The sequence below is a fragment of the Quercus lobata genome, chromosome 2 (assembly GCF_001633185.2).
Source record: "Quercus lobata isolate SW786 chromosome 2, ValleyOak3.0 Primary Assembly, whole genome shotgun sequence".
In the NCBI taxonomy this organism is placed as follows: domain Eukaryota; kingdom Viridiplantae; phylum Streptophyta; class Magnoliopsida; order Fagales; family Fagaceae; genus Quercus; species Quercus lobata.
This window is the reverse complement of record NC_044905.1, coordinates 39,032,178-39,049,032: the sequence shown is the minus strand read 5'-3', so window position 1 is coordinate 39,049,032 and position 16,855 is coordinate 39,032,178. Positions and strand designations below refer to the sequence as shown.

General features: G+C 34.3%; 1 protein-coding gene across 1 annotated transcript; it reads right to left on the bottom strand.

The window, feature by feature from the left end:
• Positions 1-9,360: 9,360 nt before the first annotated feature.
• LOC115978115 (caldesmon-like) lies at positions 9,361-10,977 on the bottom strand. Its single transcript, XM_031100136.1, has 2 exons — positions 10,775-10,977; positions 9,361-10,680 (listed from the first exon to the last, which is right to left on the bottom strand). The coding sequence occupies exons 1-2, from the start codon at positions 10,920-10,922 to the stop codon at positions 9,473-9,475; spliced, it is 1,356 nt and encodes a 451-aa protein (XP_030955996.1). The 5' UTR covers positions 10,923-10,977; the 3' UTR covers positions 9,361-9,472.
• Between the last annotated feature and the right edge of the window lie 5,878 nt (positions 10,978-16,855).

Here is a 16,855-nt window from a genome sequence, read left to right as displayed (position 1 = left end):
TCCTCCTCTCTTGTGACAAAAAAAAAAAAAAAAGCACTCTCCCTCTCTCAAAAACAAAAACAGAAACTCCAAAGACTATTATAAAGATAAGAACTTTATTTTGAATAGAGTTTTTTCTATTCTTATATCAGGCAAGCCAATATCTTAAATCAGCAATGTGTTACAAACTCATGGGTTGAATTCATTCTTGAAAACTGGCTTGTAAATGGAGGGTGTCCAAGAGCTTATAAATACATGGTTAAACTTATACTTAATTCATGTGGTACATTAGGATTATAACACAATGATAAATTGTAACGAATCAGATTCATATCGAACTTTGTCATTATAAATCCCAGCATTCTTGTCCAACCAAAGATGGTAAATGATAGCAGACTAAACTAAGCAACTATCCCTTCCTTGCGGTCTGCTCTTAGGAATATTTTTAGAAAACAGAACCAGTTTTTCACCTATTGACAGTAGTTTTCTTCTTACGGATACCCTTTCACGTCTTTGTACAATTAAAATCCTTGCTTGTAGTAGCCAAGCATTTCACTCTATCAAAACCTCCTATCTGAACTTCCCATAGCTTGCTTTGAATTGAACTAGACCCACAGACCTAACTTGGACAATCTAGCAGACCATTCTAGAGCAACTTGCAGACTCATAAACAATCCTCAAACCATATTTCTAAACCCGCCTATCAAAATGCCATGAGTCATAACATAAGAAACTATCTTCACCAGTCCCTATCTATGCTTCAAAAATGGCCTGGCTTCATCTCTCGGCTGCAGCACTTTCCTCCAGCCTCAAAAACACTGAGCAGAATGGATACCTCCCACAGAGCCAACAAAAGAAAAAAGATTCCTAGTTTGAATGTTTGATTAGTATAAGATGTTACTCTTGGGCAATATGGATGACCATGGCCAAATTAATTATTGAATCCTACCTAGTTCTTGTTCTTTTAGACTTGATCTTTGCTGGAGCATTTTAATATTAATTAATTAAATTAAATTTATATGATAATATAAATGTAAAGATGTGGGAGTTAATATGGAAGATAAAGAGTTAATGAAAATGTTTAATCCCACATTAAAAAGGAGAGAGACTATTATTCTTTTTAATTGTGGTAACTAATAGGCTAATATGTATTGTAGCAATTGGGTTAGATACATTCAAAATAATTTCCATATTCATTGGTGGTGGATAAATGACCTTTTTTATTATGGAAAATGAAGAGTCATTCACCCGCTTAATGGATTAGCTATTGGGCCAATTTATTTTTTAGAAATTCCTTATCTAATCCATTTAATTGTGTAACTCTAGCCCATTAGATTTATGTCCAGCAATTAAACTTGTAACACCCACTACATCAGATTTATGGACCTAATTAATAAATTAATTTGGGTAATACCCATCCAAGTTAACGTGTTACAATACACCAAAAAATTTAGCAATTGCAAGCATTCTTAAACTCTATTAACCAAGATAATATAATTAAAGCCCGATCTCATGAAAATCAAATTATTAAGGCATTTAGAAATAATGGGGTATGCATTGTCACAAAAATTTTAGTTAATAATTTTTTTTTAAAACAAATTCTATATTTGAATCTCTTAAATTTTCAGCATATCTGCTGTAATAGAAAACTTGAAATCGTGAAAATTTCCTCTCTTAAGCACAAAAAGTGAAAGAGTCTATCAAAATTAAACTTAAAATTAAGAATTTTATAGGCTGACTGTTGAAGAGATGGTGGACCTATAGCCAGAATTGGTACGAACCCCATCACCGAAAGAGCAGATGCTATGCGGCTCATTCTGCTTAAAATTCTGGCATTACCTTGGTTCATATTGGGGTGTCTAATAACAAACAGGCAACAAAGGAAAGCCAGCAAATTTGTCACCATTGCAAAACATCGTATAAGCTTGTCCGTACCCGATAGCTGAGCGTCATTGATCTGCAGCAAAGGAACCAAAGTTTGAATTAAAATATCTAAATTAGGTATAAGAACTAATACCCATCCAAGTTACTGCAATATAACAACGTTACAATACACCAAAAAATTTAGCAATTGCAAGCATTCTTATACTCTAAAAAATAGAGAGGTTCTTGGCAAGGAAGGGTGTTCTTTCTGGTTAAGTTTTGGGCTTGAACACTTTGTGTTCTTTCTGGTTAAGTTTTGGGTTTGAACACTTTGTGTAGAGATTGTTCTGGCCATATGACATTTTTTGGGCTATTGTATCCTAGAGGAGACAAGTCAGGGAAGTTTTGCATCGGTTACAAAGTTTAGCCAACCAAGGGCTTGAATCTCCTTAAAGAAAGGGAGTGTCGTGCCTCAATCCAAATGGTGTTGTGTATTACTTATCTTCAAATTAATATTATGTAGAAGTATTATTCCGTTTCTCTTTGTGTTATTCTCATTATTATTGTGTTTGCATTAACAATTTTAAGGAGATTCAACACATGGAGCCTATATAAGAAAAACCAAATGAGACTGTTGGAGATCTCAACAAGCCCTTTCGCTTTAAGGGAGCTCACTTTAAGAGGTGGAAAGGAAAGGTCCTCTTCTATTTGAGTCTTCTCAAAGTTGCCTACATCCTCACTAACAAGAATCCTTTCAAGGTTTCTACTAATGAGATGAGTGAGGAATAATTTCTTCTTCATCAAGAAAAAATAGATAAGTATAAAAAAGATAAATATATTGCTGCTTTTATCTTTTGAATTGTCTTGCCGATCATTTTTATGATTATTATGATACAACTTATACTTCTTCCAAGAAAATATGAAAAGTTTTACAAAGCAAGTACAATATCGAGGAGGCTGGTGCAAAGAAGTACGCTGCTAGTAGATGTTTCCGTTACCAAATGGTGGATGGAAAATCAGTGGTGGATCAAGCACAAGACTTCCAGATGATTGTGGTAGAATTGAGATCTGAAAGTATAAAGATTGGAGATAATATGGTGGTAACTGGCAATAAACTACCACAATCTTGGGGGGAGTTCCAAAAGATTTTGCGGCACAAAAAAAAAAAAGAGACATCCTTGGAGACTTTGATCATATGCATTTGTGTGGAGGAGGAGGCTAGAGGACAAGATGTACTCATGACCCAAGAGAGCAATGGTAATTTTACCACAAAGGTAAATCTCATTTCTGCCAATAATAATATGCCCAAAAATCATTTTTCTAGAAATGGTCAATTGAAGCCTAAATAGAGAGTTCAAAAATAATAATAGACCTTAAGGAAGGGGAGACTTGAATAAAAATAACAATAAGAAAGAACCAAGGACCCTCTTCACAAAATCAATTTAATAGATCTTGTTTTGTTTGTGACAAGAGTGGGCATATTGCTTGATTTTGTAAATTTTGGAAATGTGAATTTGTTCTACAGGCTAACGTAACTGATGAGCCTTTAGTGGCTATGATTACAGACATCAATATTGTGCAATATGTTGAACGGTGGTGGGTAGAATCTGGTGCTAATAGGCACGTCTGCTATGACAAAGATTGGTTCAAGTTGTACATTCTTTTTGAAGAAGAAGAAAAAAAATTATGCTAGGTGACTCTAGCAAAACTAAGATTCTTGGGAGTGGTGAGGACGATTTGAAATTCACTTCTAGATATGTGCTAACATTGAAAGATGTGCTTTACACTCTGTCCATGAGGAAAAATTTGATGTCAAGCTTTTTGCTTAACAAGGCTGGCTTCAAGCAGACTATGGAATCTGATAATTATATAATCACTAAAAAGGGATTATTTGTGGGCAAGCATTATGCTTGTGATGGAATGTTTAAGTTAAATGTTGAGAATAATAAAGCATCTACTGGTTCAGTTTATATGCTTTCTTCTATTAATTTTTGGCATGCTCGTTTGTGTCATATAAATAGTAGATATGTGGAAATCATGAGTAGTTTAGGATTAATTCCAAAACCATCAAAAGATTTTGAAAAGTGTGAAACTTGTAGTCAAGCAAAGATTACAAAAAGGTCTCATAAAAGTGTTGTAAAAAATACCGAATTGCTTGAGTTAATTCACTCTGATTTATGTGAATTTGAGGGAATTTTAACTAGTAGAGGAAATAGATATATTATCATTTTTATTGATGATTTCTCAAAATATACCACTGTTTATTTGTTGAAAAATAAAAGTGATACTTTTGAAAAATTTCAAGAATTTTTTAAAAGAAGTTGAAAATCAATTCGGTAGAAAAATAAAAAGAATAAGAAGTGATAGAGGCCGTGAGTATGAAACAAGTGCATTCAACTTATTTGTTCAGTATTTAGGAATTATCCATGAAATTATTGCGCCATATTTACCTGCTTCTAATGGTGTGGCTGAGAGAAAAAATAGAACTCTAATTGAGTTAACAAATGTCAGGTTAATTGGATCTAGTGCAATTTTACATTTTTGGGGTGAAACTGTTTTAATTGCATGTCATGTTTTGAATAAGGTGCCATGTAAAAAGTCACCATACGACACCTTTTGAGATGTGGAAAGGGCGTAAGCCAAATTTAAGATATTTGAGAGTATGGGGTTGTCTTGCTTATGTAAGGCTTACTAACTCTAAAATATCTAAATTAGGTATAAGAACTACTACCTATGCTTTTCTTGGTTATGCGATTAATAGTGCAACCTATAGATTTTTTGATCTTGAAAATAAAATAATTTTTGAATCTGATGATGCAATTTTTCATGAAGAAAAAAAATTCCTTTTAAATTGAAAAATAGTGGGGTGAAGAAAATATTTTGTCACAACCTAGTTCTTCTACTTCCCATTTACAAAATCAAGAAAATTTTGAAATATAACTTAGAAGAAGTAAAAGAGATAGAGTTGAAAAGGATTTTGGTCTTGATTATTCTGTTTTTAACATTGAGGAAAATCCTAAAAATTTAAAAGAAGCTTTAACATCACTTGATACTATATTTTGGAAAGAGGTTGTAAATGATGAGATGGAATCTCTAATTTCTAATAGAACTTAGAAATTAGTAGATCTTCCACCGATTTATAACGCCATAGGTTGTAAATGGTTCCTTGGGGAAAAGTTAAAATTGAATGGATCAATAGATAAGTTTAAAACTATACTTGTCGCAAAAGGTTTTAAACAAAAAGCTAATCTTGATTTCTTTAATACATTTTCTCCGGTAACATGAATTACATCTATTAGATTGTTAATTGCTATTGCTGCAATTTTTTATTTGAAAATTCATCAAATGAATGTAAAAACTGCTTTTCTAAATGGGGACCTAGAGGAAGAGATTTATATGGACCAACTCGAAGGCTTTGTAGAGTATGGACAAGAAAGTAAGGTATGTAAGCTAAGTAAATCCCTATATGGCTTAAAATAGGCACCTAAATAGTGGCATGAAAAGTTTGATTCCTGCATGATTAAGAATGGTTATAAATTAAATGAATGTGATAAATGTATTTATTCTAAATCATGGAATAATTTACATGTTAGTATTAGCCTCTATGTGGATGATATGTTGATTTTTGACTCAAATATGCATTTTATAAATGAGACAAAAAATATGCTTAAAAGCCATTTTGATATAAAAGATCTTGGTAAAACTAATTTTATTTTGGGCATGAAAATTACAAAAACATGTGATGAAATATAATTTTGAGAAAATATATAATTTTCATGATCACAAAAGTGTAGCTATTCCTTTTTATTCTAGTATTCATTTATTTCATGTGGATAATGATGATGAGATTTTTAATTAAAAGGATTATGCTAGCATCATTTGTAGTTTGCGCTATGCTACTGATTGTACTAGACCTGACATTACATATGCAGTAAGAGTGCTTAGCAGATTTACTAACAAGCCTAATAGAGATATTGACTAGCTATTGAGCGAGTCATGAGAAATTTAATTGGTACAAAAAGTTATGGCTTATTTTATAAAAAGTACCCTACTGTGATTGAAGCTTTTAGTGATGTTGATTGAAATACTCTGTCAAGTGATACTCTCTCTACCACGGGTTATATTTTTACCTTAGCTAGTGGTGCTATTTGTTGGAAATCTAAAAAGCAAACAATAATTGCTAATTCAACAATGGAAACTGAATTAATAGCATTGGTTTTAACTAGTAAAGAGGCAAATTGGCTTAGAGATTTGTTATATGAAATTTCACTTTGGGAAAAGCTAATTCCACCTATATTAATTCATTGTGATATATAGCATTGCCACAATTGGTAGAGTTAAAAACCGTTATTACAATGGTAAATCCAGACCTATAAGAAGAAGGCACAGTACCGTACGATCTTATTTAAGTAGTGGCATCATAACTGTGGATTATGTTAAATCTAATGATAATTTTGCAGATCCATTTACCAAGGCCTTGGCCAAAGATAGAGTTTGGAATACATTGAGGGGGATGAGACTAAAGTCCATAGATTCATGAGCTATGTATGAGGATACCCAACCCAAGGACCAGAAATCCTAAGAATTAGGTTTAATGAGGAAAACAAACCATACGATGGTCATAAGAAATGCACTATTTATTTCTTTAATTATTTATTTTGTAAATAACTTTTTAATTGTTCATCCCTATGATGTAAGTGCATTTATCCTGTAATGTGGAGAGGTTAAGTAAAACACTCTTAATGAAATTTGTAACTTGTATGAATGGGGTGTCAGAATTATAGGAGCACCTTTGACAAAATTTCACCTATGTGAGTATAGGGGTGGGGTCGTTCCCTATGAGATTTGGACTTAATCTCAAATACACTCATGAAACTGGGATCAACACATGGCCGTAAAGTGCTAGCTATAAAAACTCATGTCAACACCTAGATTGGTATATGTAAGCAATGGCGCTTAATTTCCCCAGAGCAGTCCTAATTCAAGTCAGAGACCACCACGACTCTGGAGTTAAGATCGCTATTTTACTAAGGGAAGGTTCAATGTAGAGCACACCTTCATGATGCATAGTGACCCATCTTTGCTTGGTTATCTCTCTTTAACCAATAAAATTAAATATTAAAATGAGTGAGGGATTGTTGGAGCATTTTAATATTAATTAATTAAAATTGATTTATATGACAATATAAATGTAAAGATGTGGGAGTTAATTGGGTAGATAAGGAGTTAGTAAAAATGTTTAATCCCACATTGAAAAGGAGAGAGACTATTTTATTGTTTTTAATTATGGTGATTAATAGATTGATATGTATTGTAGCAATTTGCGAGCTAGACATATTTAGAATAATTTCCATATTCATTGGTGAGTAAATGACATTTTTTATTATGGAAAATGAAGAGTCATTCACCCACTTAATGGATTAGCTATTGGGCCTATTTATTATTCAGAAACTCCTTATCTAATCCATTTAATTGTGTTACTCCAGCCAACCAGATTTAATTGTCCATTGCAATATAACAATGTTATGGCAAGGAAGGGTGTTCTTTCTGGTAGAGTTTCGGGCTTGAACACTTTGTGCAAAGGTTGTTCTAGTCATACGACATTTGTTGGATTGTTGTATCTTGGGGGAGACAAGTCAAAGAAGGTTTGCATCGGTTACAAAGTTTAGCCAACCAAGAGCTTGAATTTTCTTAAAGAGAGCGAGTGCCGCGCCTCAGTCCAAATAGTGTTGTATATTTCTTATCTTCAAATTAATAATATTTAGAAGTATTATTCAGTTTCTCTATATGTTATTTTCATTATTATTGTGTTTGTACCAACAATTTCTTTGAAGGATATTTGAGTTGATTGCTAACAAGTGAACTATTTTTCCTACTGGAGAGAAGAGCTAAATAAATCATTATTCAAGTGGTTCAATGTTCTTAGATTATAGCCTCATTACTGTGGATGCACTACGATGTTTGTTTGAAAAGAGTCCTTTGCTTTATGATACAACATCACTTTCTAAAGGGACTCGGACCAAACCGAATAGATGAACATCCAAACAACAGCATATTGTCTCAATAGGGATGGAGCGGTTCATCGCATTTTTGTTGGATGGCAAGGAGGAATGGAGTTAAATTGTGTGGATCACCAGGGAGTACCTTCAGTAGCTCAATCTTTACATATTGAAGCGCTACTAAAGTCGTGCGGCTTCACCACCAGATACTTGATAATTGACCTTTGATCATAATTCACTTGATGCTAATTGATTTGCTACAGGATCACCCAGAGCTATATTTGATAGGGTCAAGTTAGTTAGACACCAAGGGTCCGTTTGATAGAGAAGTTTAAGTAATGTTGTTTGTAGTGTTTAAAAATACGTATGGGTGGAAAAGCATATGAAAAAATGTGTAATGTTGTTTAAAAATTAAAAATGAGTTGTTTAACAACTCTACCAAACGGAGCCCAAGATATGCTCCTACGGTCCAGCCGAGGCTAGGATTGTTTCACATTATCATCATTTACTTTAGAGCTTTATTTTTTATATTGTCTCAGCAGTTGACATTTTGAATGTTTTATTATGAGTGAGGTTTTTTGGGATACGTTATAAATTATTAAATATATTTTTATTTACAAATTATTAAATATATTTTCATATAATGGTAAACATATATCAATTTAAGAGTAATAATAACTACAAATAATTTAGTAATTTCAATTTAAGTTGTTTAACCTATAAATAATTTGACAAATATATAATAAGTTCATAAATAAATAAGAAATCAACTCAAGTTTTTATTTTATTTTATTTTTTTAACATGTATTTCGATTAGTTTCTCGGTCAATTTCGATAGATTTCAGCCGGAATCGGAGTTGAATCAGCCCAAATTGGTGCGAATTGGCCTGAATCGGCGTGAATCGGGAAACGAAAAAAAAAAGAATGTGAATCGGCACATCGCCAAGTGTCCAGTGCAGGTGTGGCGACCCGGAGCCGCAACCGTGCTTTCTAGAGTTCTCTCAATGCAACAAAACCAGCTTAATGGTCTGCTGAACCTTTGTGCTAGTGTTATATCAGCTTAATGGTATTCTATTATATATGTTATATTAGAACTACATATGTTAAATCTGTTTGGATTTAAATTTTGAGTCTTGAAACACAAGGAACCCATAACATTGAGTTCTAGTCATGTTTACTGCATAAAATGCTAATTTTGTCCATGAATTGGATTCAACGTATCATAAAATTTTAAAAATTACCAAAATAAAGAGAACCAATTGTCTGATGGTAACATAACCCACATGGCCAAACCATTGTCATGATCTAATGAAAATACAAGCATACATATGTTAATGATTTTTTTTTTTTTTTTTTTTTTTTGAGTGAATGCGTTAATGATTTTGATTGCTCTTAGATAGTATATCTTAAGAAGAATAGCCATGCAGTTGATCCTGTAATTGTACTGGAACAAGTCATAAAACGAATAAACCAAATTAAAAAAATACACAAAAGATTGGATTTGTCGTTTGAGCTTTGAAATTGTACCCACTACCTCTAGAGTTCACTTTGAAATTGTCCGCCGTATGAACTTCAATAATAATTTATAGCGTTAATAACAAAGGAATAAAAACAGCTTATGCACTCATTACTTATGTTTTCTTAGCTCTAACCCTATGAACAACAAGAACTATGAGAGCGACAAGAACAGCTGATCCTGCAGCACCAAGAGGAGTACAGAGCTTAGACCTTTCTGGAGTGGGCTGCTTTTTCTGACTTGCTTTCTCACCAAGTTCTTTCGGTTTCTCTTCGTTGAAAGATTCACCTTCTTTCTCTTGACAACTTTTGTTTCTTGCTTCTTGAATTTCATTTACTACGCCATGACTTTCTTCTCTTTTCTTGACTTCATCTTTGTCATGCTGTGGAGTTTCTGCTTGTTGGGGTTCTTGATCAGGTTTCTGCTTTTGCTTTTCTTGAGGTATTTTATGTTCTGCCTGACCAAATTCACCCGCTGTGTATTTTTCTACCTTTTCGGGAGCAGCTTCTTCCAATTCTCTTTGATGCGTAATCTCTTTTGCTTTCTCTGATGTCTCTGTGACCTGCTTAATCTCTTTTGCTTCTTTTGATGTCTCTGCTACCTGTTGAGTTTCTCTCTCTCTTTTATAAGCTATAGTTTGCACTGTATCTGGTTTCTCCTGCCCAACCTTTTCGTTCAAATCCCCATTAGCTCTTTTAGGCAACTCGGTGGGAACAGGTTTTGCTGCTTCAAGTCTCCCTTTATCAGCCTCCTCTTCTGCAGTTTGATGAGGTTCTTCCTCACTTTTCATCTTGGGATCTCTAGGTTTCTCAAGAGATTTCTCTGCAGTAGTGTCATTTTTGATAATCTCTTCTACAATTTCAGTCTTTTCTGAGAGCCCTCCATCGGTCTCCTTCACAAACCCGCCATTTTCTTCGATACTTCGAATTTTTGGCTCTTTGGGTTCCTCCTGAATTTTCTCTCCAACACAGTCTTTTTGAAAAGCCTCATTAGCTACAACTTGCTCCATTTCTAATTTTCCTTTACCATCTCTCTCGACCTCCTCTTCCTGTACTTCCTCAATTCCAACCCCATGGGTTCCTTTTCCCAATTTAGGCATGACAATTGTCAAGGATGATTCTTCTTCATTAAACTTTGCCTTGATCTGGTCTAAAACCACCCCTTCAGGAATTTTGAAAACCTTTCTGAACCCCCTGATTTCCACCCTTTTCTTGTATACTACCCAGCCTATCATCACCATCTCCTGCACCGGTTTCTCCCCACTCACCGCAATCCTTGTCCCGTCTTCATTTATCTTTATATCAATTTTTTCTCTCTTAAAACCTGCATTTATGCGAACATTCTACTGTAACATCTAAAACTCATATATAAAAAAATAAAAAAAGTATTAGTGAAGTTGAGAGAGAGAGAAATTGACCTTTGAGATGAGCAGTGAGAATGAACATGGTGTCATTTTCCCTAGACAAGAAAACAGGACCTGCTCGGTCTTTTGCAATCCGAAAATCAGCCGTGGAGGTGAGATCACCCCTGGTTTGGGTGATTTTGAGTCCCAATTCTATCTCCATAGCTGATTTTTCTTTTTCTTTTTTTTTTTTCTTTTTTTTTTTGGTTTGAATAAAGGACATATAATTTTCAGATAAATGAGTAATAAGAGATATAGGAAGTTGGTGAGTGAATAGAGGAATTTTAATAGAGAAACAACATTAGGTGTGAGCATATAGTAAGTAAAGCACATATTCATTGCTTCCTAATATTATATTTGTGGCAGGGAGGGCGGTTTTAACGGCTAGAGTCTATTGCTTTTCAAAGCATATCTTTCCTTGGGCGGGAAGCTAACGGTTTTCTTCGATACCAAATCCAGGAGGATCGCGAACGAGTCACGCCCCACCCTCCCAATAAAGTTCAAATGAAGAAAGATTGAATCACAGCTAACAGCTTTATGAAAAGACGTTCTCTTTTCATCGCTTTTATTAATGTTTTCTTAATTCCATCTCTCAATGATTAATACTATCTATATATTGGTTCCAAACTCCGAAAAAATAAATGAGGGAACATGATCAGTGGGACTTCACAAATTACAAGTGCCTGGCCTCAATTAATATATGTTCAGAATCCATAGTCAAAATTTACCAGTATGCTAAGGATAAATAACAGACTCCAAAGTTTTAGTACTAAGCTTTTATTATTGTTATATATATATTTATTTTGATGAAATATTATTGTTGTTGTTGAAGAATATATATCTACATTTTCGATCCTTCATTTTTAAATACTTATTTAATTCAAGATTTGAAAAATAATTGGTTCATTTTCTTGTTTGGTTGGCGTTTTAGTTTAGATGTTAGGGTCAGGGCACAAATGCATGTTGTAGGGGTCTACTTTTTAGTAACGTCCATTTAGGTATAATCTAGTAATACAAGTGAAGGCCAACTACAATTAGATAGTCTTGGGTGGCTAATAACTTCCCAAGAATGTACCCTAACTTTGAACAAGTAAACCTTCGCCAATAGGGTTCACAGTGGTTTCCTTCAATTAGATGACGACTTCTTTCTTTGCCCTAACCTCGAGTTAGTTACGTATTCTCAAGTCCATATTTAGGGTAGTTCCCAAACTAGAGTGATACATGCCGCATGATTGCGTGAGGCCAACATCGTGCTAGTCGGGTCAAAAAGGCATTGGTACTCATAGAATGCTCTCATGTGAACCTTCTAGTAGGCATAGTTTTCCATCAAAGAATGATGACACACTTAAGGACCGTCCTCTTTCCATAACAGCAGAGGTCACAGACCGCACAAGGAATCTACTTCCTAATTAAATGTACATAAGCTCTTATACCAACTAAAAAAGTTCTTTTAGAACCTTTTGTTAATATGCAAATGAATTATAATCTCCTTTAGTAATCCATGAGAAAACCCAATAAATATAAAAACCAAAACAACCCAAGAATACATAGAATGGAATTACAAAGCCTAACAATGACCTATTGACTTGAGAAGCTACACAACGAATGAGGACTGTATGAGCTAAAATTCTTTAAAGGCTAGAATTTAGGCCCAATACAATTTATTTATAGAGATGAGTTTGCATGCCAATACTTGGGCTTCAAAGCTGGACAGTTTGGAGAATATAAGAAAAGTCAAATCAATTGTAGAATCCAATAGTAAGGATGATCAATTGTAGAATACAAGAACTCTTATTTAAATCTCCTCGGGCAAACTGAGGGCCACTTTTACACAGACTTTTACAATTTTAGTAATTATAGATTTGTGTTTTCACCTCCCGATCCTTGTTCATTTGGGATCTTCCCCCTTTTATAGTCACTTTGCTTCAATTTTGGCCTTCCACTTGCATGGTTGCTGATCTTCCCTTGGATACTTGTTCCATCCTTGCCTTCAAGGTGGTGGCTGATTGAGATACAGGTTGTATGAGCACTGTTCAAATGTTATTCTGCCATTAATGTGGCAAGCTAGATAGTTACAGTGCATTTAATGTGAATGTGATAGTTGCTTTATAGGGAAGTTTCCTTCTCCTCTCACCTACATCTGTCACTACGGCTCTCTTTAGTTATCTAGCTCTCGGTTTGGGTAGCATCCCCCTTGTCTCCCACAGGACACCCTTTACGGTACCTCCTCAGGTGTGGGGCACCCCTCGGGTATACTTGTTCGTTAGAGACATCGAGCATCTTAGCTGGACCAGGCCTGATTTGAAGGCAGGTTAGACCCGTTCGCTCTTCGGATTTATTTTGACAAGAGTACCACTCACAGACCCCCCACAAAGACAATGAGACTTAATAAGTTTTACACGTCTTTCCTAAAACACTCAATAGATGTCACGTGGAAAAAAAATAACAAATAATAATCAGTTTAGATCAAGATTTTTCTTACACTAAGCACATATGAAATACTACAAATATTCAATAAGCACAACATTGTGGGGGAAAAAAACCCTTAGATACCAAATATATATGAGCACAAAGTTTGATATCCAAATAAAAACATGCACAGGATCCTCATTCTATATCTATTTAATATATAAAAATCAAATATAACATTTAATGTTGTTACGCTTGTGTTGAGTAACATCATCAACCATATCACAAATGTTTTTGAGTTTTTCATATATGTTTTTACAATATTAATATATTCAATATTGCACCATGACTTTACACATTCTCTATAGCTTGATTGTAACTTATCAATCATAATAACACCATCACTTTTCACATTTTCTAACCAGATTGTAACTTCTTAATCATAATAATTGCTATTATAACTATTATCGAAAGCACACTCATAAAGAAAATACAAGAAAAGTTTGTGTCAAAAATACTGAAAGCAATATTAGTTTTGTTGGTTATAGACTTGAATAATTTTCGTAATTTATAGCCCTAAAATGAGTTTCTTAGTCCTTTCATTTGGAATAAATCAGTTGGTGAACTATTTTTGTCCCTTTTTAAAAGTTATTTATGTGTTGAAAAGATTCTACTTCTAAAACATTTTTGGCCAAGATTAAGAAATTTAAGGGCAAACATATAACCATTAATTTGATTGGAACTATGGCTTTTGAGTGGAGTTGTGATGTGCTTTTGTGTTAGAACCCCTTTTCCTCTCCCCTCTATGTGTGTGTTTGTTTCTAAAAAAAAAAATTAATTTGATTGGAATAAATCAGTTGGTGAACATTTTTTGTCCCTTTTCTTAGTTATTTATGCGTTGAAAAGATTCTACTTCTAAAACATTTTTGGCCAAGATTAAGAAATTTAAGGGCAAACATATTGTTAGGGTACTTTTCTTTACACCTAGGGTCCGTTTGGATACAGCTGAAAACTGAAAACTGAAACTGAAAAACACTGTAGCAAAATAATTTTTAAATGTGTGAATAGTATCGTGGGACCTATTTTTAATGAAAAAGTTGCTGAAAAATGAAATTTGTGGGTCCGTGAACAGTACACAATGTGCTGTGATTGGCTGAAACAAATAGGAAAAGTCAAAATTTGCGGTTACTGTTCATTGAACAGTACATGAACAGTAACCGCAGCACTCAAAAAGCTAAAAACGCGTGAAAAAAAAAAAAAAAAAAGCTGAAAAACGTAAACGCGCTGGTTTTCAACGCAATCTAAACGCTCTCCTAATGTTATTTAAATAACACTTATCTATTTTCCTTTCAAATGTATTATTGGACATGCTTAAATATCTTTTCCAACTATCACTATGCTAGCCCACAACCTTTCTCCTTTCTACCACAAAATTGAGCTATACTATAGGACCCAATACTTTCTCATAAAAACCCGAATTATTGAAGATAAAATCTAATCTTTTCTAAAAGACCAAGAATACTTATGCTTGGCAAGGTTTGAAAAGCCCACGATTCAAATCCATGGCAAAACAACTTTATCAATGGAATTCAAGTCCATAATCAAAGCTCATGGTTTAAACTCATGGTAATTTATTTATCCAAAAGCCCAATCCTCATTGGCAATATTTGAAACCCAATTTTCATTGGCAACATCAAAGCCCAATTCTCATTGGCAATATCAAAAGCCTAGTTCCCGTTGGCAATATCAAAAACCCAATCTTAATCTTCATTGGCAATATCCAAAGCCCATTTTTTCATTGGCACTATTTTATAAAAAAAACCCGAGATTATTAACGCTTGGCAAAGAGAAAAGTATTGTGGCATAATTATTGCTTAAGTATTATTATGGCAAAAAACCATGGCAATTGTTTTATAAAAGCTCATAGGGAGTTATCTTGAAGAATATGTTTTCACATTAAAACCCATGAAACACATGGTCATCACTTGCATTACAACATCCATAAAATATATCTTCAACACTCATGGAAAATACTCGATCCCACAAGCTTATCATTTAAATTATGATGCGACTATTAGAAGCCATGAACGTTATGGAATCCATCATAGTAAAGGTTATTTTCAAAGGTACTTTGAAAACTTGTCATATTGTTTCAAACATTACAATTAATTTCCCAAAAGAACCATTGCAAGTATCTATAAAAACCCAAAGAATATTTACTAATAAAAGTCCATGAGGAAGGAATGCCCATGGCAACATGTGTTGTTGATTTTGTAGGATGCACACAACTCGACCCAAAGGAACCAGCCCAAGTGAACAAGCCTAATCTAAGAGATTCTAGCAAGAGGCAAAGGATTGAAAGTAGGCAAAACAGCCCTTGTTCATCCCTGACCAATGTACAACAAGAGAACCAAGTCCTTAAGGATGAACTAGAGGTTGTCCCATCGGCTTTTGGTCACTCTCTACTTGACGTGAACAGTACCCGAGGATTGTAGCATCAGCTGAAGTCTAAAGGGTGATGGAACTCCATCGTCTCTTTCAAGACTGCACCTCCAACGAAAGGGGAGCTGAAACCAAATTATTCAAACTCCATCAAATTAATGCTATAAATGTTAAAAAACATTCAAGACGTGATTCATGTGCCAAGTCCATGAGTCCTAAAGGGGAAAAATTGGGAACATGTGGTTTGGAGGGCATAAGGGGACCTCCAGTGAAACCCCCTGAAGTAGGTTTAGAACTTGACACCTAGCTTAGGGTGTTGAATCTTACTTCTTGGGGGTCTAAATCTCAGTTGCAGCTTTAGGATTTGCCCTTGATACACACCTCAATCACATTGATTAAGCTTAGCCCTAAAAATCCAGGCATTTAATACAAAAATCTCATCATTACCCAAAGAAGCAAAGCAGCCCATAAAGTAAACCTTCTACTTTTGACCAAAAATCCCAGGAAGATTAGCCTTGGTTCCCCACCTTTGATTAACCCTACGTTTTTGGACTCTTGTTAATTAATGCCTCCCTAAAACTCCATTATAAAAACATAAGCATCTCAGCCCACAGGGACTCAACTACTCCCTCTGAAACCCCTGGTCTATTTGCCATTTTGCTAGTAGTTTAGCTCTCTTTAAGCTCACTACTCATCCCTTTCAGCCCACGTTCATCTAACCTTAGACATTTTTTCCTCTCTTTTACACAAACACAGCTCATAAATGCCTCCCACTACTCACAAAAGGCCTTAATCTCAGAGTTAATCTCATCTCACTCACTAAAACAACCCATATTGTCTCATTTATGCCTTATGAACACACACCCACCAAAATCTTAGTTTAATACTTGTTGCACTGAGTTGGGATCCCTCTCTTCCTTCACACCATGCCAATTAATCATTTCCCTCTTCCCATGGAACCTTAATTTTTACTTTTTATTTTATGATTGAAGGATATAATGTATATGTAACAATCGAACTTTTCCCTCACATTGATGTAATGATGGTTGAAAGTACAATGAACTTCCCTGACCAAGACATGCAAGGATCCCCAGGAGTTAACACATTCCTAAATTTATTTAATCATTGACCATTGGATTGTTTAAATATGTTTTTTCTGGACTAAGTGTAATTTTACCCTTACCACTGGAGATTTTATTTCACTCGAACTATCAGACTAAGACCACTAATGTACTAATTAAGTAT